General features: G+C 28.4%; 2 protein-coding genes across 5 annotated transcripts; both read right to left on the bottom strand.

Moving 5' to 3' along the window:
• Positions 1-761: 761 nt before the first annotated feature.
• Positions 762-4,259, bottom strand: LOC137820404 (MOB kinase activator-like 1A). Of its 4 annotated transcripts, XM_068624483.2 has the most exons (8): positions 3,871-4,259; positions 3,703-3,785; positions 2,491-2,539; positions 2,273-2,381; positions 2,051-2,144; positions 1,405-1,538; positions 1,136-1,299; positions 762-949 (listed from the first exon to the last, which is right to left on the bottom strand). In XM_068624483.2, the coding sequence occupies exons 2-8, from the start codon at positions 3,726-3,728 to the stop codon at positions 878-880; spliced, it is 648 nt and encodes a 215-aa protein (XP_068480584.1). In that variant the 5' UTR covers positions 3,729-3,785; positions 3,871-4,259; the 3' UTR covers positions 762-877. The 4 variants fall into 4 exon arrangements, with proteins under 4 accessions (XP_068480584.1, XP_068480582.1, XP_068480583.1 ...); XM_068624481.2 differs by having other exon boundaries at positions 1,136-1,538; positions 3,871-4,137; XM_068624482.2 differs by lacking the exon at positions 3,871-4,259 and having other exon boundaries at positions 3,703-3,864.
• Positions 4,260-9,476: 5,217 nt separating this feature from the next.
• LOC137821859 (auxin-binding protein ABP19a) lies at positions 9,477-10,627 on the bottom strand. The gene has a single exon (XM_068626643.1). The coding sequence runs from the start codon at positions 10,379-10,381 to the stop codon at positions 9,749-9,751; it is 633 nt and encodes a 210-aa protein (XP_068482744.1). The 5' UTR covers positions 10,382-10,627; the 3' UTR covers positions 9,477-9,748.
• Between the last annotated feature and the right edge of the window lie 5,599 nt (positions 10,628-16,226).

The following is a 16,226-nucleotide window of genomic DNA, read 5'->3' on the forward strand; positions in this document are numbered from 1 at the left end:
ACTGTAATATTATTATTATTAGTTTATTATTTACTTCAGAGTTGTGAGATGGTAAAGTGTGGAGCAGAATCTGATACACAAAATCTGATATAATTAATATTTTTTCATTTATAATCTGATTATAATTAGTGGATGAAATTTTAATAAAATTATTTCATATAATAGCAAATTTTAATATCCAAACTCTATTTATAGTTACGATTTTTAACTATTAATTTAATGTTATACTTGTTCATTATTATTTTAACTATAATTTTTTTATTTTTTTTTAGAAAATGTTTATTTTTTATTGAGAAAGGGCAACTATTTTAAATTATAATAAAAATAATTTTGTTCACAAATATACTTGAAATTCAATTTTTACAATTTGTTATATTATAAAAAACTAAACAAAATTATAATTATTAAAAATATGCAGGACCTAATATTAAGATTTGAATTAATAATTAATGATATTTTTATTTGTCATTTTACAACTTTCAACTAATTAATCAACTAGTTTTATAAAAAAAATCAGTTCTTAACAACCTTTTTGGAGTAATTTTAGCAAACATAGCCTTAAATTTAAAGTTTTGTATGGATAATTTTAATAATAAAAATTGAATTATATGTGGATGTCTATTACTAAAATGAAACTAAAAGAACACAAACAATACTTATATGATGGTATTACATATATGCTTTTTCCTTAGAAATAATATTTCCCTGCTGTTAGTATTATGACAGTGGGGACTTCAAAACATCTGATAGAGACTAATATATAAGGGTTGAGAAAGACTTTTCATTTAGCAAGTATTTTTACAATGACACAAAATTGTATAGCCAACATTTCCAGTGTTTAACCTCCCAAAAAATATGGAAGAAAACATCAATAACACTATAACTGAATAATTGATTCAACAAGGTCCTCAAGAGGTGCCAACTCTGCTTTGTCGATCAAACGGAATTCCTGCAACACAAAATTCAACAGGAAAATATGAATATTAGGTGATAGCAGACAAGTTGAGATTTGAACATGCAACAACATGTAACTCACATGCCAACAATCTTACACTGCAACAAGGGTCATATGATATGACACAGTAAATTCTGTGAATTGTAAATGCAGCAATGAATTTCTCTCTAACTTACTTACCCAAGTAAACAAAACAAAATGCTTGAAGCAAGTATTGAGGTGAGCTTCTTCTTTCAAACTCACTATCTTCTGAAAATGTGAATGGTAAATGTGAGCATATACACGGAATAATCGCTTGAAAATTGTCTTGACAACTTCTCGGAAATTGGATGGAAAGGGAGCCCCTGCAGAAACCAATACAAGTGTGTTATGATGCATATAATAAGGTGAATAAAGTCCAGAGAATTCAGCTAACTGGACCACTAGCTTTATCAATATGTCCAACATACCCAATCTTTGAGGGAATATTGTTTCATCATCTAGTTGAGATTCAATCCAGTCCATCAAATACTCAACATATTTTGGAGCAGACACCTCTATTGGTTTCTTTATAGTAATACCATCAGCCCATCGATACTCGTACCTGTAGTGTATATAATGTTGTTTACAATGATATAGATACCCCATTTAAGGATATGAAGCTATGGATAATTGACTAACTAGACAATGAAAAAGTTAAGGAAAAATGGTATAAAAAATGTGAAAAAGGGTGTTGCAATCTCAAGGAACATGGTATGCTCTCTTCTCTTATTCACAATGTTTCATGTAAAATATATTTTCCCATTTTCTTGGTTGAAATCTGTTTCTTTTGTCCCTCCCCATGCATATAGCTTCATAAATCATCCTAGAAAATATATTTAGCTACAAACTGATCATTCAAGACAAGAATCTCTGCCTCAAACATTGAAAAGGTACAGAAAGTTGTACGCCATATTTACTAAAACCATATATTAAGATAAACTAAAAGCCAATTGCTGGAAATACAGTGCAGACAAGCCAAAAAGAGGAAAGATACACATAGTGGCCTATCTAATCTAGCTACAACAATGCTATGTAAGAAAATTAAGAAGAGTTGCTTGAAGGATAAAACAATACTTTGGTCCAGCAGACATTGTAGGGCAGTTATTTGCTGTGCAGAATTCAGTAAGTGTACCAAAGAGGATATTCACTTGATTAAAGAAGTCAACAGCTGCACATAAAGACAAAATGAAACCCCAAGCATTGTCAATAATATTGAAGAGGTTAAGAAAATCAGTATCAAGAATATGGAAGAGATGGAGCACTATCTGCCAAGAGCTAAATAGTAAAGATTCTTACTGTTTACAGCTAGCCACTCATTAATATCTTCACCAGGAGGCAGTTTAACAGCTTCCCTCAAGTTTCCACTACCTAACGTGGCATCGATGTGTTTTTGAAGTTGAGCACCCTGCATTTTATAACCAAAATGCATAGAAGGCTCAATTGCCTGCACATAAACCATAAAGAAAAAAAAGGCAAAAGAATCCATTAACCATTCCACAAGTAAAATTACCAACCTTACTTCCCGATGGGGCACTCTTTTTTGGACGAAATGTTTTTTGGTTTCTGCATGGATCAAAGTTTGATTGCATGAGTACTCATCGACAGAAACAAAACAAAAGTACACCACAAAACTACAAGACAAGAAAAAAAAAACTTGAATAAAAAGAGGGATTAATCAAAAGAAACAATCATTTTACTTGAAGAAAAAGTTGCAGGGAAAAAATTGCAGATTGGAGCCATTTTGGCCATATAATGGTTTCTACCAATGATCTATGCCCAATAAATGCTTATGGATTCAAATCTCATCAACTGGTTTTAAAACAATTGGTGTTGAAGGCAGCTTTAGATGCTAATGACCGTTAAGAAATGGTGGTCTTTATGTCCCATTTCACATACCAGAATTTAAGTTTTGAAAAGTTCAGTAGCACAAACAAATTTTGATGGCATAGTATTCATCATAAATCTTTTTAAGCCACCCGGGCATCACAGAAGCAACTAAAAACTCAAAAAGAATCCTTGTAGCACCAAATCAAGTATGACCAGCTGAGAATCACATGCATACTTGACATCATCATAGTATCCTTCAAAGCCCCTAAATTTAATTTCTGCCATGAGAAAGCCTAGTAATATACCACTCAATTTAAAAACATTTAACATATCAGGAATTTCACCCCTTGTTCTGTTTGAAAGATGTAAAGAGCAAGAATTCCTTCCTTCCAACTTTTGCCTCTCCCCTAATATTGGGAGATTATATTTTCATCCTTTCCCATCCTCTGATCCAAACATTCCTTATTACATTAATTAGATGCCTATTTGAATTCTCTTTCCTGAATCACTTGATCAATTCCTACTATGAGCTTCAGAATGTGACAAATTACCATTGCTATAATATAATAAAAGCAATAATCAAATTAAGGCATAGAAAATTTCATACCCATGATATCAACACAATCAGTAATTATTACGTCTGTTATAAGCCATCCCATTTAAAAGAACACAAAAGACAATTTAAGTACAAACAGATTAAGAAAACTCTAAGATCAAACAAAGGGAATAAAAACACATCATAAAACAAATAAAGGGCAGGCTCAAAATCAAAATCCAAGCTCATCCTCAAAAGGGTAAAACGAAAACACATAAAAAGACAATTTTTTTTATAAAAAAATCCCAGAATCCAAATGAAAATATCAAGCAGAAGAAAAAGGAGAAGAATTGAAATGAAGAACCTGTTTCCAAGACCGAAGAGACTCATGGTGAATCAATCCCAAGCGTCTCTTTTTCTTGAAGATCCAAATACCAAAGGGTCGTCCTATCCCAATTACAAACACAAAAATCTGAAGAATCAGAAAAACAAGTTTATAATATATAGAGAAACAGAGACAGAGAGTGCTCACTCTCCTTATTGCCAGCCTGTCATTGCCTCCGTTTCTCTCTCTCTCTTCCCCCAAAATAGAGAGAGAAACCCAAAAACTCCATTTGCCAACCTGCATCATGCTTACCTGGCTGGCTCTGCATCATGCTCCTCTTTTTTTCTCCTAATTTTCTACCTTTTTCTTATCTCTTTTTATTTTTAGCATATATTCTTATCCTCATTTTGTTATTGTTCCTTTTTAGCCTCTTACAATTTCAAGACTTTGCAAATGAATGAATGATATTATTATAACAGTTGCACATGAATTTAGGCATCAAATTAATGGTGAATGAAAGCATTAAAATCAAATATCCTTTTTTATTCCTCAAGAAAATTCTTGGTACTGGTGCTGGCCTTCTTTTTTGGTTCAGTGGTGGGCTTAAGTTTGAAATGTTCTCTTCAAAACATATTAACTCAGAACTGTTCATGCTGTCATAATTTTATGTACGATGTTAAAATACAAGTAAAAAGTTAAAGAAAAAAAAACCATATAATTAAGAAAAAATTATATATTTGAAGTTTGATTACAATAGTATAACTACTTGAATTAGATTGGTTCAACAGAGTGGCTTTGACAAGTTTCTTAACTCATGAATTCTCAATTTAAAATATGCATTACATTGTTTTTTATTTTATTTTTTTGGCAAAATATAATTGTCAAAATAATGTTGAAGGTTCTCTCTCATCCAATCATTTACAGCTTGATGCCAACTTTTATGTATAGTACAATATATTTAATTCATAAGTATTAATTGGAATGAGATCATTCATGATACCAAATGTTTACTTTACACATAATAATTGTTCTGATCACTTTCTGAAAAACCCCTCACCTCCTTTTTTATTTGATTTTCATTATATGATCTGGTTTAATATTCAATGCTTATATATATATATATATATATATATATATATATATATATATACTCAGTGTTGTTCAAATTTAGATTTGTGTATGTGTGTAATAGTTGTTATATGTTATGAGTTGTTTTTCTTTCCCAAAATGTTCTTGTTGCCCACTAAATATTTGCATTTTATATCTTTATCTCATCCCTACATCAATGTTAACATGTTATATAGTTTGAAAATTTCACAAAATTTGACACCAATAATATATTTAATATAAAGATAAAATTCAATGGTTGAATAAAATTCAATAGTTAAAATTATATAATATTAGAAAAATATTAAATAAAAATTAATTCTAATTTAAAAAATAATAATAATTATTGACTAAATTATATACTATTTTATAGATTAAAAAATTATTAGTTTTAAAGTAGTTTCTATTATTAATAAAAATTATTAATAAAAAATTATAAATGAGTTTGTAATTACTTACTTGTACTTATATACTAATTTTTAGAATATAAAGTAGTTGAGATATTTATGGTTTTATACTCACCTATACTTAATATATTTAGAAATATAACCATTGACAAAATATTTAAACATATCCAAATAACTTGAATAAAAACAACTGATAACTAACAAAGAGGGTAAATTATTTTAAGGATTTAAAAGCCTATAAATATATTAGTAGTTAGTTAATTTTTTCACTTATAATATTTCCAAAAAGTTCTTACTTAAGCTTTAGAAAATCTTATGTAGGTGTGGATATCTATTTGGTCTTTTACAACAAACTCAAATCTCAAAAGGATCAACTATGTTTCTTGAAGACTTTATTTTTTCCACCTTAGAAGTATATACTCATTTTCGACAAGAACATTTGAGACTTAGTAAGGGTTTGGGTATAACATTATTTTGTTCTCCATGATTTGTAGGATATTTTTCTCTAGTTCTACATATAAATAACCTACAAAGATTAACTTTAATACCAACTAAAATAATATGTTAACTTAAAAAAGAACGTTTAATATTTTTTACACAAAGATGAAAACATCAGTTTTTCTACCTTAGAAGTATATACTCATTTTCGGCAAGAATATTTGAGACTTACCAAGGGTCTGGATATAACATTCATTTGTTCTCCATAATTTGTAGGATATTTTTCTCTAATCTTACATATAAATAATCTACAAAGGTCAACTTTAATACCAACTAAAATAATATGTTAACTTAAAAAAGAACATCGAATATTTTTTATACAAAGATATTTTTTTTATACCTTACATGACGCGATATAAACAACGCTTGTATTATTTTATACGAGTTAACTCCATTTAAGTCATGTTTAGTTCTCTTTCAAAAAAAACTTGAAAGGTTCTAGTATAATAAAATATATAACAAATATTGTTTATTATCAATTTTTACATATACAAATACATAATGTTCTGTGGTGCAAATCTATCTTTTTATTTTTTTTATAAAAAAAACACAAATATTCTTCGATCCATTCTCAAGGTATTCTTTACTTTGTCATTGGAATACAACCAGTTACACTCCTACTCACTAAGTGAAGAGTTTATAAAGATAAACTTTTTATAATAATTTTTTCTATACTGAATCAATAATCATCCTCTATAAATATGACAATTGTAATTACACCAACATTAGAATAATGATTGAAGATAATGTTTATGGTAATGATGACACAATGATAATAATTATTATAAATGTGCAATAACTATAACCATCATCACAACTACTGTCTTTATTTATAACATGATCTTCACTAGAATCATTACCACCGTTTCATGTCTCATGATGATGAAATAATAATAAAACAATAATCGTATTATGATTTTTTTAAGAATTTTTTTTATGTTGTTGAGAAGATTTGGTAACTATATTTTTATTTTTATTTTAAAATTTTAATCTTAACCATATAATACCATTCTCTCTCTATATATATATAAACCGTTAATAATTTTTTTTTATAAGAGAGAAGGAAAGAATATAATTACTATATTAGTTTACCCATAAATTAAGTTTCATCTAATTAATTTTAAGTAATAGTGTAAGATTTTTATCATTAGGATTTTTTTCCCAAATAGTATATCCCTTTGTTTGAACAACTCTATTTGTGTTCTTAGAAACCGAGTATTATCTTTTCAAGTATATTTAACCTTCTCACCTCAAGCTTAAATGAAAAATTAATGTTATCTAAAAAAAAAAAAAAATATTATTGGTTCTTCTACTTTTTATAATATTTATTTATAATCTCCAGTAGATTTATTTTTAAAAAAATAATTCATGTATTTTTCTCTATTAAAAACTTTTAACATTTATCATATAAGTATTACTCAATACAATAAAATTATTAAATAGAAACCAATTGTAGACTAAAATAATTAGTTACTATCTGATTAAATTAAAGACTATTTTATAAACTAAAAAAATTATTAGTATCTAAATATTTTTTATTGTTAATAAAAATTTATAAATTTTTTTAAATTAGTATTTCAATCAAGGTTTTAGCTCTTAACTACTTTATATTATAAATTAGTCTCTAATTTAAATTATAAAATATTAGTAGTTAAAATCTTGGTAACTAGTTTAGATACTAATATAAAACTATTTTATAATTTTGTAGTAATAATAAAAATCACTTTAGATATAATAACATTTTAATCTATGAAATAGTATCTAATTTAATGACTATTTTTTGTTTTTAAATTTAATTATTATTAAGATTTTTCTTATAGTGTCTTAAGTGAAATTGTTCCTCAAAATACAAAATATGGAAGTTGAAAATCACAAAAATATAATCTAACATGGTAGTCAATAAAATATTATTCTCTTCAATAATGTATATGTTAAATTTTAATGTGATAACTAGTATTAGATTTTGCTTAATAATTTTAGAGAGATCAAAATAACATATTTAAACTAAATATAATTTTAATGTTTAATTTCTTTGTAAAATTATTAGAGTTGATTCTTCGTGCATCACAAGATAGTGTAAATAATTTTTTCTTTCTCCCACATGTGTAGGTACCATTCTAACCTTGCACGTGAATAAAGTATAATGTGATAGATAAAATGTTTTTTTCTAAAGATATTTTCAAAAAATAACTACAAAATGATATTTTTTTAGCAAATATTCGTATATTTGATCGAGGCATTGATGTGATGCTTAAAAAACGATTTTGAGTTTAAATAACTTAAAGTACATTTTGTATTTGATTTTTTTAAAGTTTTACTTTTAATAAGTGAAAACATTTAAACAAATAGCTTTATTTTTATTACGAAATAGACTTTAAATTTAACTCAATCGATTTTATGGGTTGATTTAAGCTTAAAGTCCACTTTGTAATATGATGTCAGAGTCATTTCGAATCTATCCTAGCGAGTATTTGTTGGACTTATCAGGCCACCCGCTATCGGACCACCCATAATACATAGTCTCACACACGAGTTGACAGTCTCGGCGTGAGGAGAGATCCCAGGACTAGAGATTAAAACCTTTCATGGTAGATAAGTGGGTGCAAACCTCAACCTCATAAGCCAATTTTATGGGATTGAGTTAGACTTAAAATCTACTTTATAATAATTTTTAAAATTAATTGTAACCAACAAAATCTATTTTTTTTAAGAAACAAAATAGAAAGAAAAATAAAATAAAGAAAGGTAATAGTAGCAATATTAAATAAGAAAATTATGGTTGTTGTAGTGACCACATAATCATAATAGTGGTGGCAAGACGATCACTGAAGTGATGATTATAGTGGTTATGAGTTAATGACACTATTGAAAAAGAACACAGTAATGATTGAGATATTTTATAAATTTGATGTTATTGTTTGGTAAAAAAATTTAGAGATTTAATAGTTATATGATATTTTAATAAATTCTTTATTTTCATTTTAGGTTTTCATTTAAATTTAATGGTTGAGACTAATCATTCTCACTTTGACTTAAAAAGTTCCTTCTCATAACAAAATGTATCATATGAATATCACCTTCTTACAAAATAAAAATACTAATATGAAGTGTTAAACTAAAATGAAAGATATTTAAATTAAAATACTTAAGAATTCAAAGTAAAAATCAAATTTCTAAAAGAATAACACAAAAATAATTCTCCAAAAGATCTGTTATTATGTCTAAAAGGTCTTAATTATCATATAATTAACCTTTTAAAAATGCTAATTTATCATTTACCATCATGATTATTATAAAAAAATTATTAAATAAAAATAAATTTTAAAGATAAAATTAGATATTATTTTAAAGACTAAAAAAAACTATAAATAGCTTTTATTATTAATAAATAGTTTCTAATTATCTAATTAGATTAAAAAAAATTAAATATCAACTTTAAAATTTAAATAATTAATTATTAAATTCTAAGTAACTAAATAAATACTAATTTAAAAATTATTTATCAATAATAAACTAATTTAAATACCAATAATTTTTTTAAATAATATTTAATTTTTTAATATAATAACTAATTATTTTTTTATCTTTAAAATTAATTTTTATTTAATAATTTTTGTTAAAAGCGAATATTTCCTTCATTAGTCATATATATGGTCATAACAACATAACATTCCTTTACTGTTAGTACATTCATGTCATAATTCTTATCGTAATTATTACTGTGATTACTGTTATCATTGTTAAATATTTGTTGTTTACACGAAATTTGATTTTAATTTCTAAGTATTTATTCAGTGCAAATCCAGAAAACAGCACACATTTATTCATGTTGTAGCACAAAATTTCTGAAGTGGGAAGTCATGAGCCTCAAAGAAGCTTAATTACTTGACTTGACAACAATAAATTAACAATATAACCAAAACCAAATCACTGATAATCTGGTTAACAAAGCCTGCTAAAGTAGAAGAACATGGTCTTACATGCAAAACGAAATCCACACAAATAATCAAATTGAACAAAAATGACACAACTCTTGAGCACACACTCCTATCTTTTTTCATGCATAAATCAATTTAACCTGACCCTCCAAGAACACCCTTCAGCTTCTTCACCACAGCAGCATCAATGAAAGTGGTTTCGGTGATGAGTTCAGTGGGGAAGTCACTCTTGAAGAGAGCAAAGTCCAGAATCTGCAGGCCAGGGTTGGCACTGCTGAAGCTAACAAAAGCTAAACCCTGAGAGTCACCAGAGTTGATTTGGAAGTGCAACAAGCCCTGAGGGAACACCATGATGTCACCCTTTTCGAGGGTTTTGAGGTACACATTGTTGCCAGAATCAACGAATCCAGCACAGATTTGACCCTCTACTACAACCAACAGTTCTGAGGCTCCAGGGTGTGTGTGGAGTGGGATGACCCCACCGGAAGCCAAGTCCAAACGTGCAACAGAAATTCCAAGGCCATTGACACCAGGGAATTGAGCATCAAATGCTGGACTCACTGCAGCTTTGATGATGTTTGAGGTGTTGCCAGCAGTGGCAAGGCCAGAGTAGACAAAGTCATTCACTGTCACCTTTGCAGGGTTCTTGCATGAGTAACCTGCAGGGCCATTGGGAGCTGTGTAATCTGCCACACAGAAATCTACCACAGAAGCGTGGGAGAGAGAGAGCAGGGATAAACTCAAGATGAGGGTTACAACTATCTTCATTGTTGATGATGTTTGTGTGTTATCAGAGTGGCTAAGGTGGGAGATTTAGTTCTGTTATATATGTGAGTGGAAGGCTTGATATTTCTTAAAGTGTATATATTCACCATGTTCAATATATGTGTGTGAGAGAGTGTGGATAGATTTTTCTTACATGCTTGTACGTGGAAACGACAGATTCTGCTAAGTTCGGTGCATGTGAATGACGATCTTTTCTCCCCAGATAACAACAAGAAGTGTCTTTTGGCTGGAATGGATGAGAAAAACAGTATATCTTCTACATATCTTCTTGTACTGGTAAGAGTCGCACGATCAAGATCATGACTCAGTATCCGGTTCAAGCCGACCGAAATCATTAAAATCATTACGCTTAAATAAGATTAATGAGACTAATCACTGATCAAACACTAGATAATACACTCTTAAGTATAACTCAATTTCCTAATCCGACTCATAATCATATAAATTGGCACATATTTTAAGAATCAGGTACGTTATCATACCGTATTAATAGCACTAAATGCCGAATACCGAATTTTCACTTAGATGTCAGAGTGTCTTTTGCAGGTAACATTTGAGTTTGGGATTCACGGTATACCGAGAAGTAGAGTAACAAAAGAGGAGTGAGAATTTCGATTTTAGAGGATGGTGCTCTTTGGAGGGTCACTTGCTCTAGTGTGTAACGTGATTCTTGGAATTAACCTCAGTCCACAATAGTCCCAAAAGATCTTAATAAGATAAATTAGTCCAAAAATATCTTAAGATAAATTTTGATAGCATCTTAGTAAAGTGGGGAGTGGAATCATAGTTAAATTTATCTTACAAAACTTTGTAAGATACATATTCAGTGATTTCTTTAAAGTAAAATAAATATAAGTATCTTTATAGCAGAAGGTTTCTTGATGGAATTTGAGTGGGGAAAAGGTAAAGAAGAAGAGGGTGGTGGTCCATGCAGAAGCACATGGCATAGGCTAGAAATGAGGGGCACAAGAAGACGTTTTGACAGCTAGAAGGACCCTCTGCAAGTCTCGATGACTTGTATATTTGTGGTCATCTTAAATTCCCCATCTTGCTGGGAACCTAGTTTTTACTGAACTAGATAAAATTGGTCTAATAAATAATTTTATTTTTCTCTTGACATGAATAGGATCATTCTGCACATATTCTGCCATCTCTGGTGTCTGCAATTGGATCCTTCGTCTCACTGCAGCAAAGGATAAGATTTTGTTCTATCAATCAGAATTGGCCATTCATTCCGTTTAGAGCCAAAAGGGTGTGTCATTCATGTCACTCTCATTGTCATGGTAATGGCTTTTCTGCTGTTTCTGTATGAAATGTTACCAAGAGCCATCAGTGTTAACAGTTGCATAACTCTTGGATTCCCAGATATTTTTTTTACTTGAAAAAGATGCAGATCGTGATTCAGATTTCTGCACAAATTTGGAAACTTTTTTAATGTTGTCCACTACACCAATTATATTTTAACATAACAACGTAATAATTGTTTTGTATAATATTTTTAGAAAACATTTAAACAACAAATAAGCATATATCACCCTATGATAATGTTTCGATATATCTAATATAGTCTCAGAGTCAAATTAGATTTATGATACTTTATATACTATTTTCTTCTCTAACCCGCTAACACGTCTTTCAAAAAATAAAACTATAACAGTGTTAATACATAATAATAAGTACATGTAAATTGACTGTTCAGAACTTAGTTCATATCATTTACATGTCAAAATAACATTGGAAATATATATTCTATGTACCTTATCATCTATCATAAGCATCTGAAAATGTCTACTACAATCCTCGTTTTCAACAAATCACAAATGAGTGATTTTAGCTATCAATATCTTTTATGACATCAAACTTTTTGGTCATGTTGTACAATATATATCAACTAAAAAATTCCAGAAATGACAGTAAAACACATTAATTCACGAGTTACTGAAATTCAACAACCAATGCAAGAAGTAAAACATGAAAATATGCACAAATGGCAAACCAATTATTGTTATTAACCATACAAGCATATTGTTAAATAGAGAAGATGGGGAGGAAGAATGGAAAATATGTGTAGGGTACAACCAAGACCCCTAAAAGAAAATAAGTCCAACAAAATATCATTACAAAGAAATCATTACATAAAAAATAATTTTAAAGACAATAAATAATTAGTTGTTAATTAAATTAGAAACCATTTTAAAGACTAAAAAAAATATTAATTGCTAAATTAGTTTCTATTAATAAATAGTTTCTAAATTTGTATTTAATTAGTTATCAAAGTTTTAATTACCAATTATTTACCTTCTAAATTTAGTAGCAAAAACATTGATAGCTAATTAGATATCAATTTAGAAATTATTTATCAATAATAGAATTTAATTTAGAAATTAATAAAAATTTTAGTCTTTAATTTAGTCAATAAAACAACTAATTATTTTTTATTTCTAAAATTGGTTTCTATTCAATTATTTTCTTGTTGTTGTGTATGCATATGTAAAATATATATATATATATATATATATATATATGACACAATTTTGAAAATTAATTACATGCATATAACAACAAACCACCCAAAATTCCAAAAAAAAAAATATAAAATACATGTGTCAACATAATAGGAATGAACAATTTGGGAATTTATCTATTAGTTTCTTTTCTTATACTTATAGTTGATTCTCTTAGTTATAGTTATATAGTTGATAATTGACAAATAGTTAATGATTTATAGTTTATAGTAAGACACTTAAACCCGTAAAATAAAAGTAAAATACCTAACATAAAGATATGACCAATTGAATTTGATACAAACCATACAAAATTAGAACGAAATCAATTTATATCGAAATATTCTAACAACAAAAGTACCAAAAGATGTTAGAATTGCAAAAATTTAAACATTTAGTTCTTAGACATATTCCCATATAAAAATCATAACAAAATCAACAAGTACCATGCACATATAAGCAACTTAAAATCCAGAGATATTCTAAAATATTAAACTACAGACATATTCTGAAACCTATTCCACATATAAAAATGTTTGGTAAATTTTTATCTAAACTGATAGAATGTTTGGTTTCACTAAAAAAAAGTTGAGAAAATATCAAGATCTAATGAACTTAGAAATTAATTGTATGGGTAAATCATGGAATGAACCTAAGAAATTATGTATATATCGCTTCTTCTTAGTTATTGTCTCACTTATAATTTGATAAGCCTAAATAAAATTCAAGTAAATTCCAATAAAAAAAATGGATTGTTTCAAAATTATTGAAATTAAGGTTTTAGGAAGGTTAACTTTAATATATACATAGGTTCTACACGAATTTTGATTATTTAGTAGAATTTTTGGTGTTATTCTATTACTGTAACTTCAAAAATATATTAATTTGGATATTTTAAAATATTTTTTTAATATATTAAAATTAGTGTATTTTAAAAGTATACTAGAGGAAGGATAAAAAAATAACAATAAAGAATTTGAACTCGTCACAAACTGTGTTGCTTCAAGCTACTTACACTCATTCCTTTTTACTAATTACATTATTTTTAACTTCATTTTTCTAATTTACTCTTAACACTCTCGTGAGCTCTCTCCCTTTGTTTCTCATCTCTATATCACGTGGTACAGTCCATAGGCTGATAATTGGTTGGATTTTTTAAAATTAAATATGGATCCAATAATCTAAAATGTATATCTATAAATTGAATTGGAGCGATTAAATTCAATTTGCTTAATTTTTTAACATTAGATTTAAGTTTACATTTAATTTGAGTTAATTTAAATTTGATGTAACTAAATGTAGTTTAATATAGGTTTAACTTTCCTACACCTAACCTAACATATATCTCGTATTGATATATTCTTGTTTGAGTTGGATTGATCATATTAAATTTGATTGAAATTGAGTCTATCTGGACTAAGCTCGATTAAGTCCGAATAAGTTCAACAAGAATTTAACATGACTCGACTCATACTAATTTGGAGATTGACCTCGACTCGGTTCTAACTTGATCTGAGTCTGAACCAACTCAATTTAATCTAGACCTAATACAACTTAGTCTGTCTCGGCCAAACTTACTCTAACTTGACTTGAGTTCAGCAAAATCTAACTCGACCTTTCCTTATACATGAACTAACTTGATCGATCTAGACCTAACACTTGAACTCCAGTCAACTTAATTCAATATAAACTTAAGTTAACCAACATCGACATGAAATTTACCCAACTCAACTTAGTAACAAACTTTCAACTTAAATCCAACCCAATTTAATCTAACCAAAACCCTATCTACTACCGATTAGAATCTGGTTTCTAAAAAATCAAATTCAATGATCAGAAGTTGATTCTTTCAAAACAAGACTTTGACCATAAATAATAAAAAGTTATAGGTAGTTTTTTTTTTTAAAAGTATTATTTTACGGGGCGAAAATCTTTAGTAAACATGTCACTTTTTATGTGAAAATATTACCAGTGCACACGTGTGAAAACCTGGTCTTACAATTCGTTGGATTGCAAGGCATTGGAAAACGACTACTCTGAAAAGTTTTCATCAATCGTATTTTTCACCATAAATTTTATTATGAAATATTTTGTAGTGAATAAGTAAAATTAATTCTATAATAAAAATTAATTTCAGATTGTTCATTTTAAATTTACTATTCTGGAATAAAAAATTTAAAATATTCTCGAAATGCATAGATTATTTTTTTAAAATATAGTTTGAATAGTACTTTTTGAAAAATGTAAGAAATATTAAAAAATATTTTTGTCATTTCAGTATTATAGAGGTGTATGGATATATAATGAAGGTGAAAAAGAAAAGGCCCAAATTTTGCAGGCATCCAATCCATTTTGTGTCATGTGAGTTTTAGTTCAAACAACAACAACAAGCATAAACATTAGGAAGTTTCTTCCTGCACCCCCACACTCTTGTGCAAAGACAAAATTATCCTTTTTAATTTTTAAAATTCCAAAATCTTAATCTAATAAAACCCTAAAAACTGGAAATGGTTGCCATTTGTGCATGGAGGCAGCGTCTTCTTTGATAACAGCGATGCAACACACATTGAATCTCCTTCCAAATCTCATTCATCTCTCTTGTGATTTCCAAATCTCATTCATAAAGGTAAATAACGTTTCATTCATGTGTTTCGGACTTTGAGTCCATTTTTTTCATAGATTGTTGTTTCCGTAAATGTTATTTCACATTCCAAATCACAGAATCCGGTAGATTTTCGAATTTGAGGATCCGGTACTTTCCCGGATGTGAGGATCCGTCACCTTTCCGGATTTGTTGATCCGGTAGTATTCTGGATTTGGGAATCCGGTAGTGTTTATACTTTTATGTAGCAAAAGCTTCAATTCGTAGATGGTTATTGAAGTAGGAAAACCATTAGACCTCTGTCTACTATTCCTTTATTTTTTTTGCTTCGTTTTTTTTGCTTGAAACTTCTCCTTTACCTCTAAAAATAGCTAAGCATTTTCGACAGCCAAGGAAAGGTTCATCAAATGTTCATGTATACTTTATAAAATATTAGAATTAGATGACATGTACACTGTTAGTGCAGGGTACCACATGCAAATTTTTGCAGGTTTATCAATATAAGCTGAATCTAACTTGAATGGTGTAATTGAACAAAAATGGTGAAGATTGGGGGAGGAGGTTCACAAGGTGATCGTCTACGTCCCACAACCTGTGTTAGAAGAAGAAGAAGACATGTTAATGAAGATGCAGAACATGTTGAACACGAAGATGCAGAACATGTTGAACACGAAGATGCATAAGATGTTGATGTTGAACTTGAAGAAGTTGAACCCCAAAT

The sequence above is a fragment of the Phaseolus vulgaris genome, chromosome 9 (genome assembly GCF_051622355.1).
Source record: "Phaseolus vulgaris cultivar YP4 chromosome 9, ASM5162235v1, whole genome shotgun sequence".
In the NCBI taxonomy this organism is placed as follows: Eukaryota; Viridiplantae; Streptophyta; class Magnoliopsida; order Fabales; family Fabaceae; genus Phaseolus; species Phaseolus vulgaris.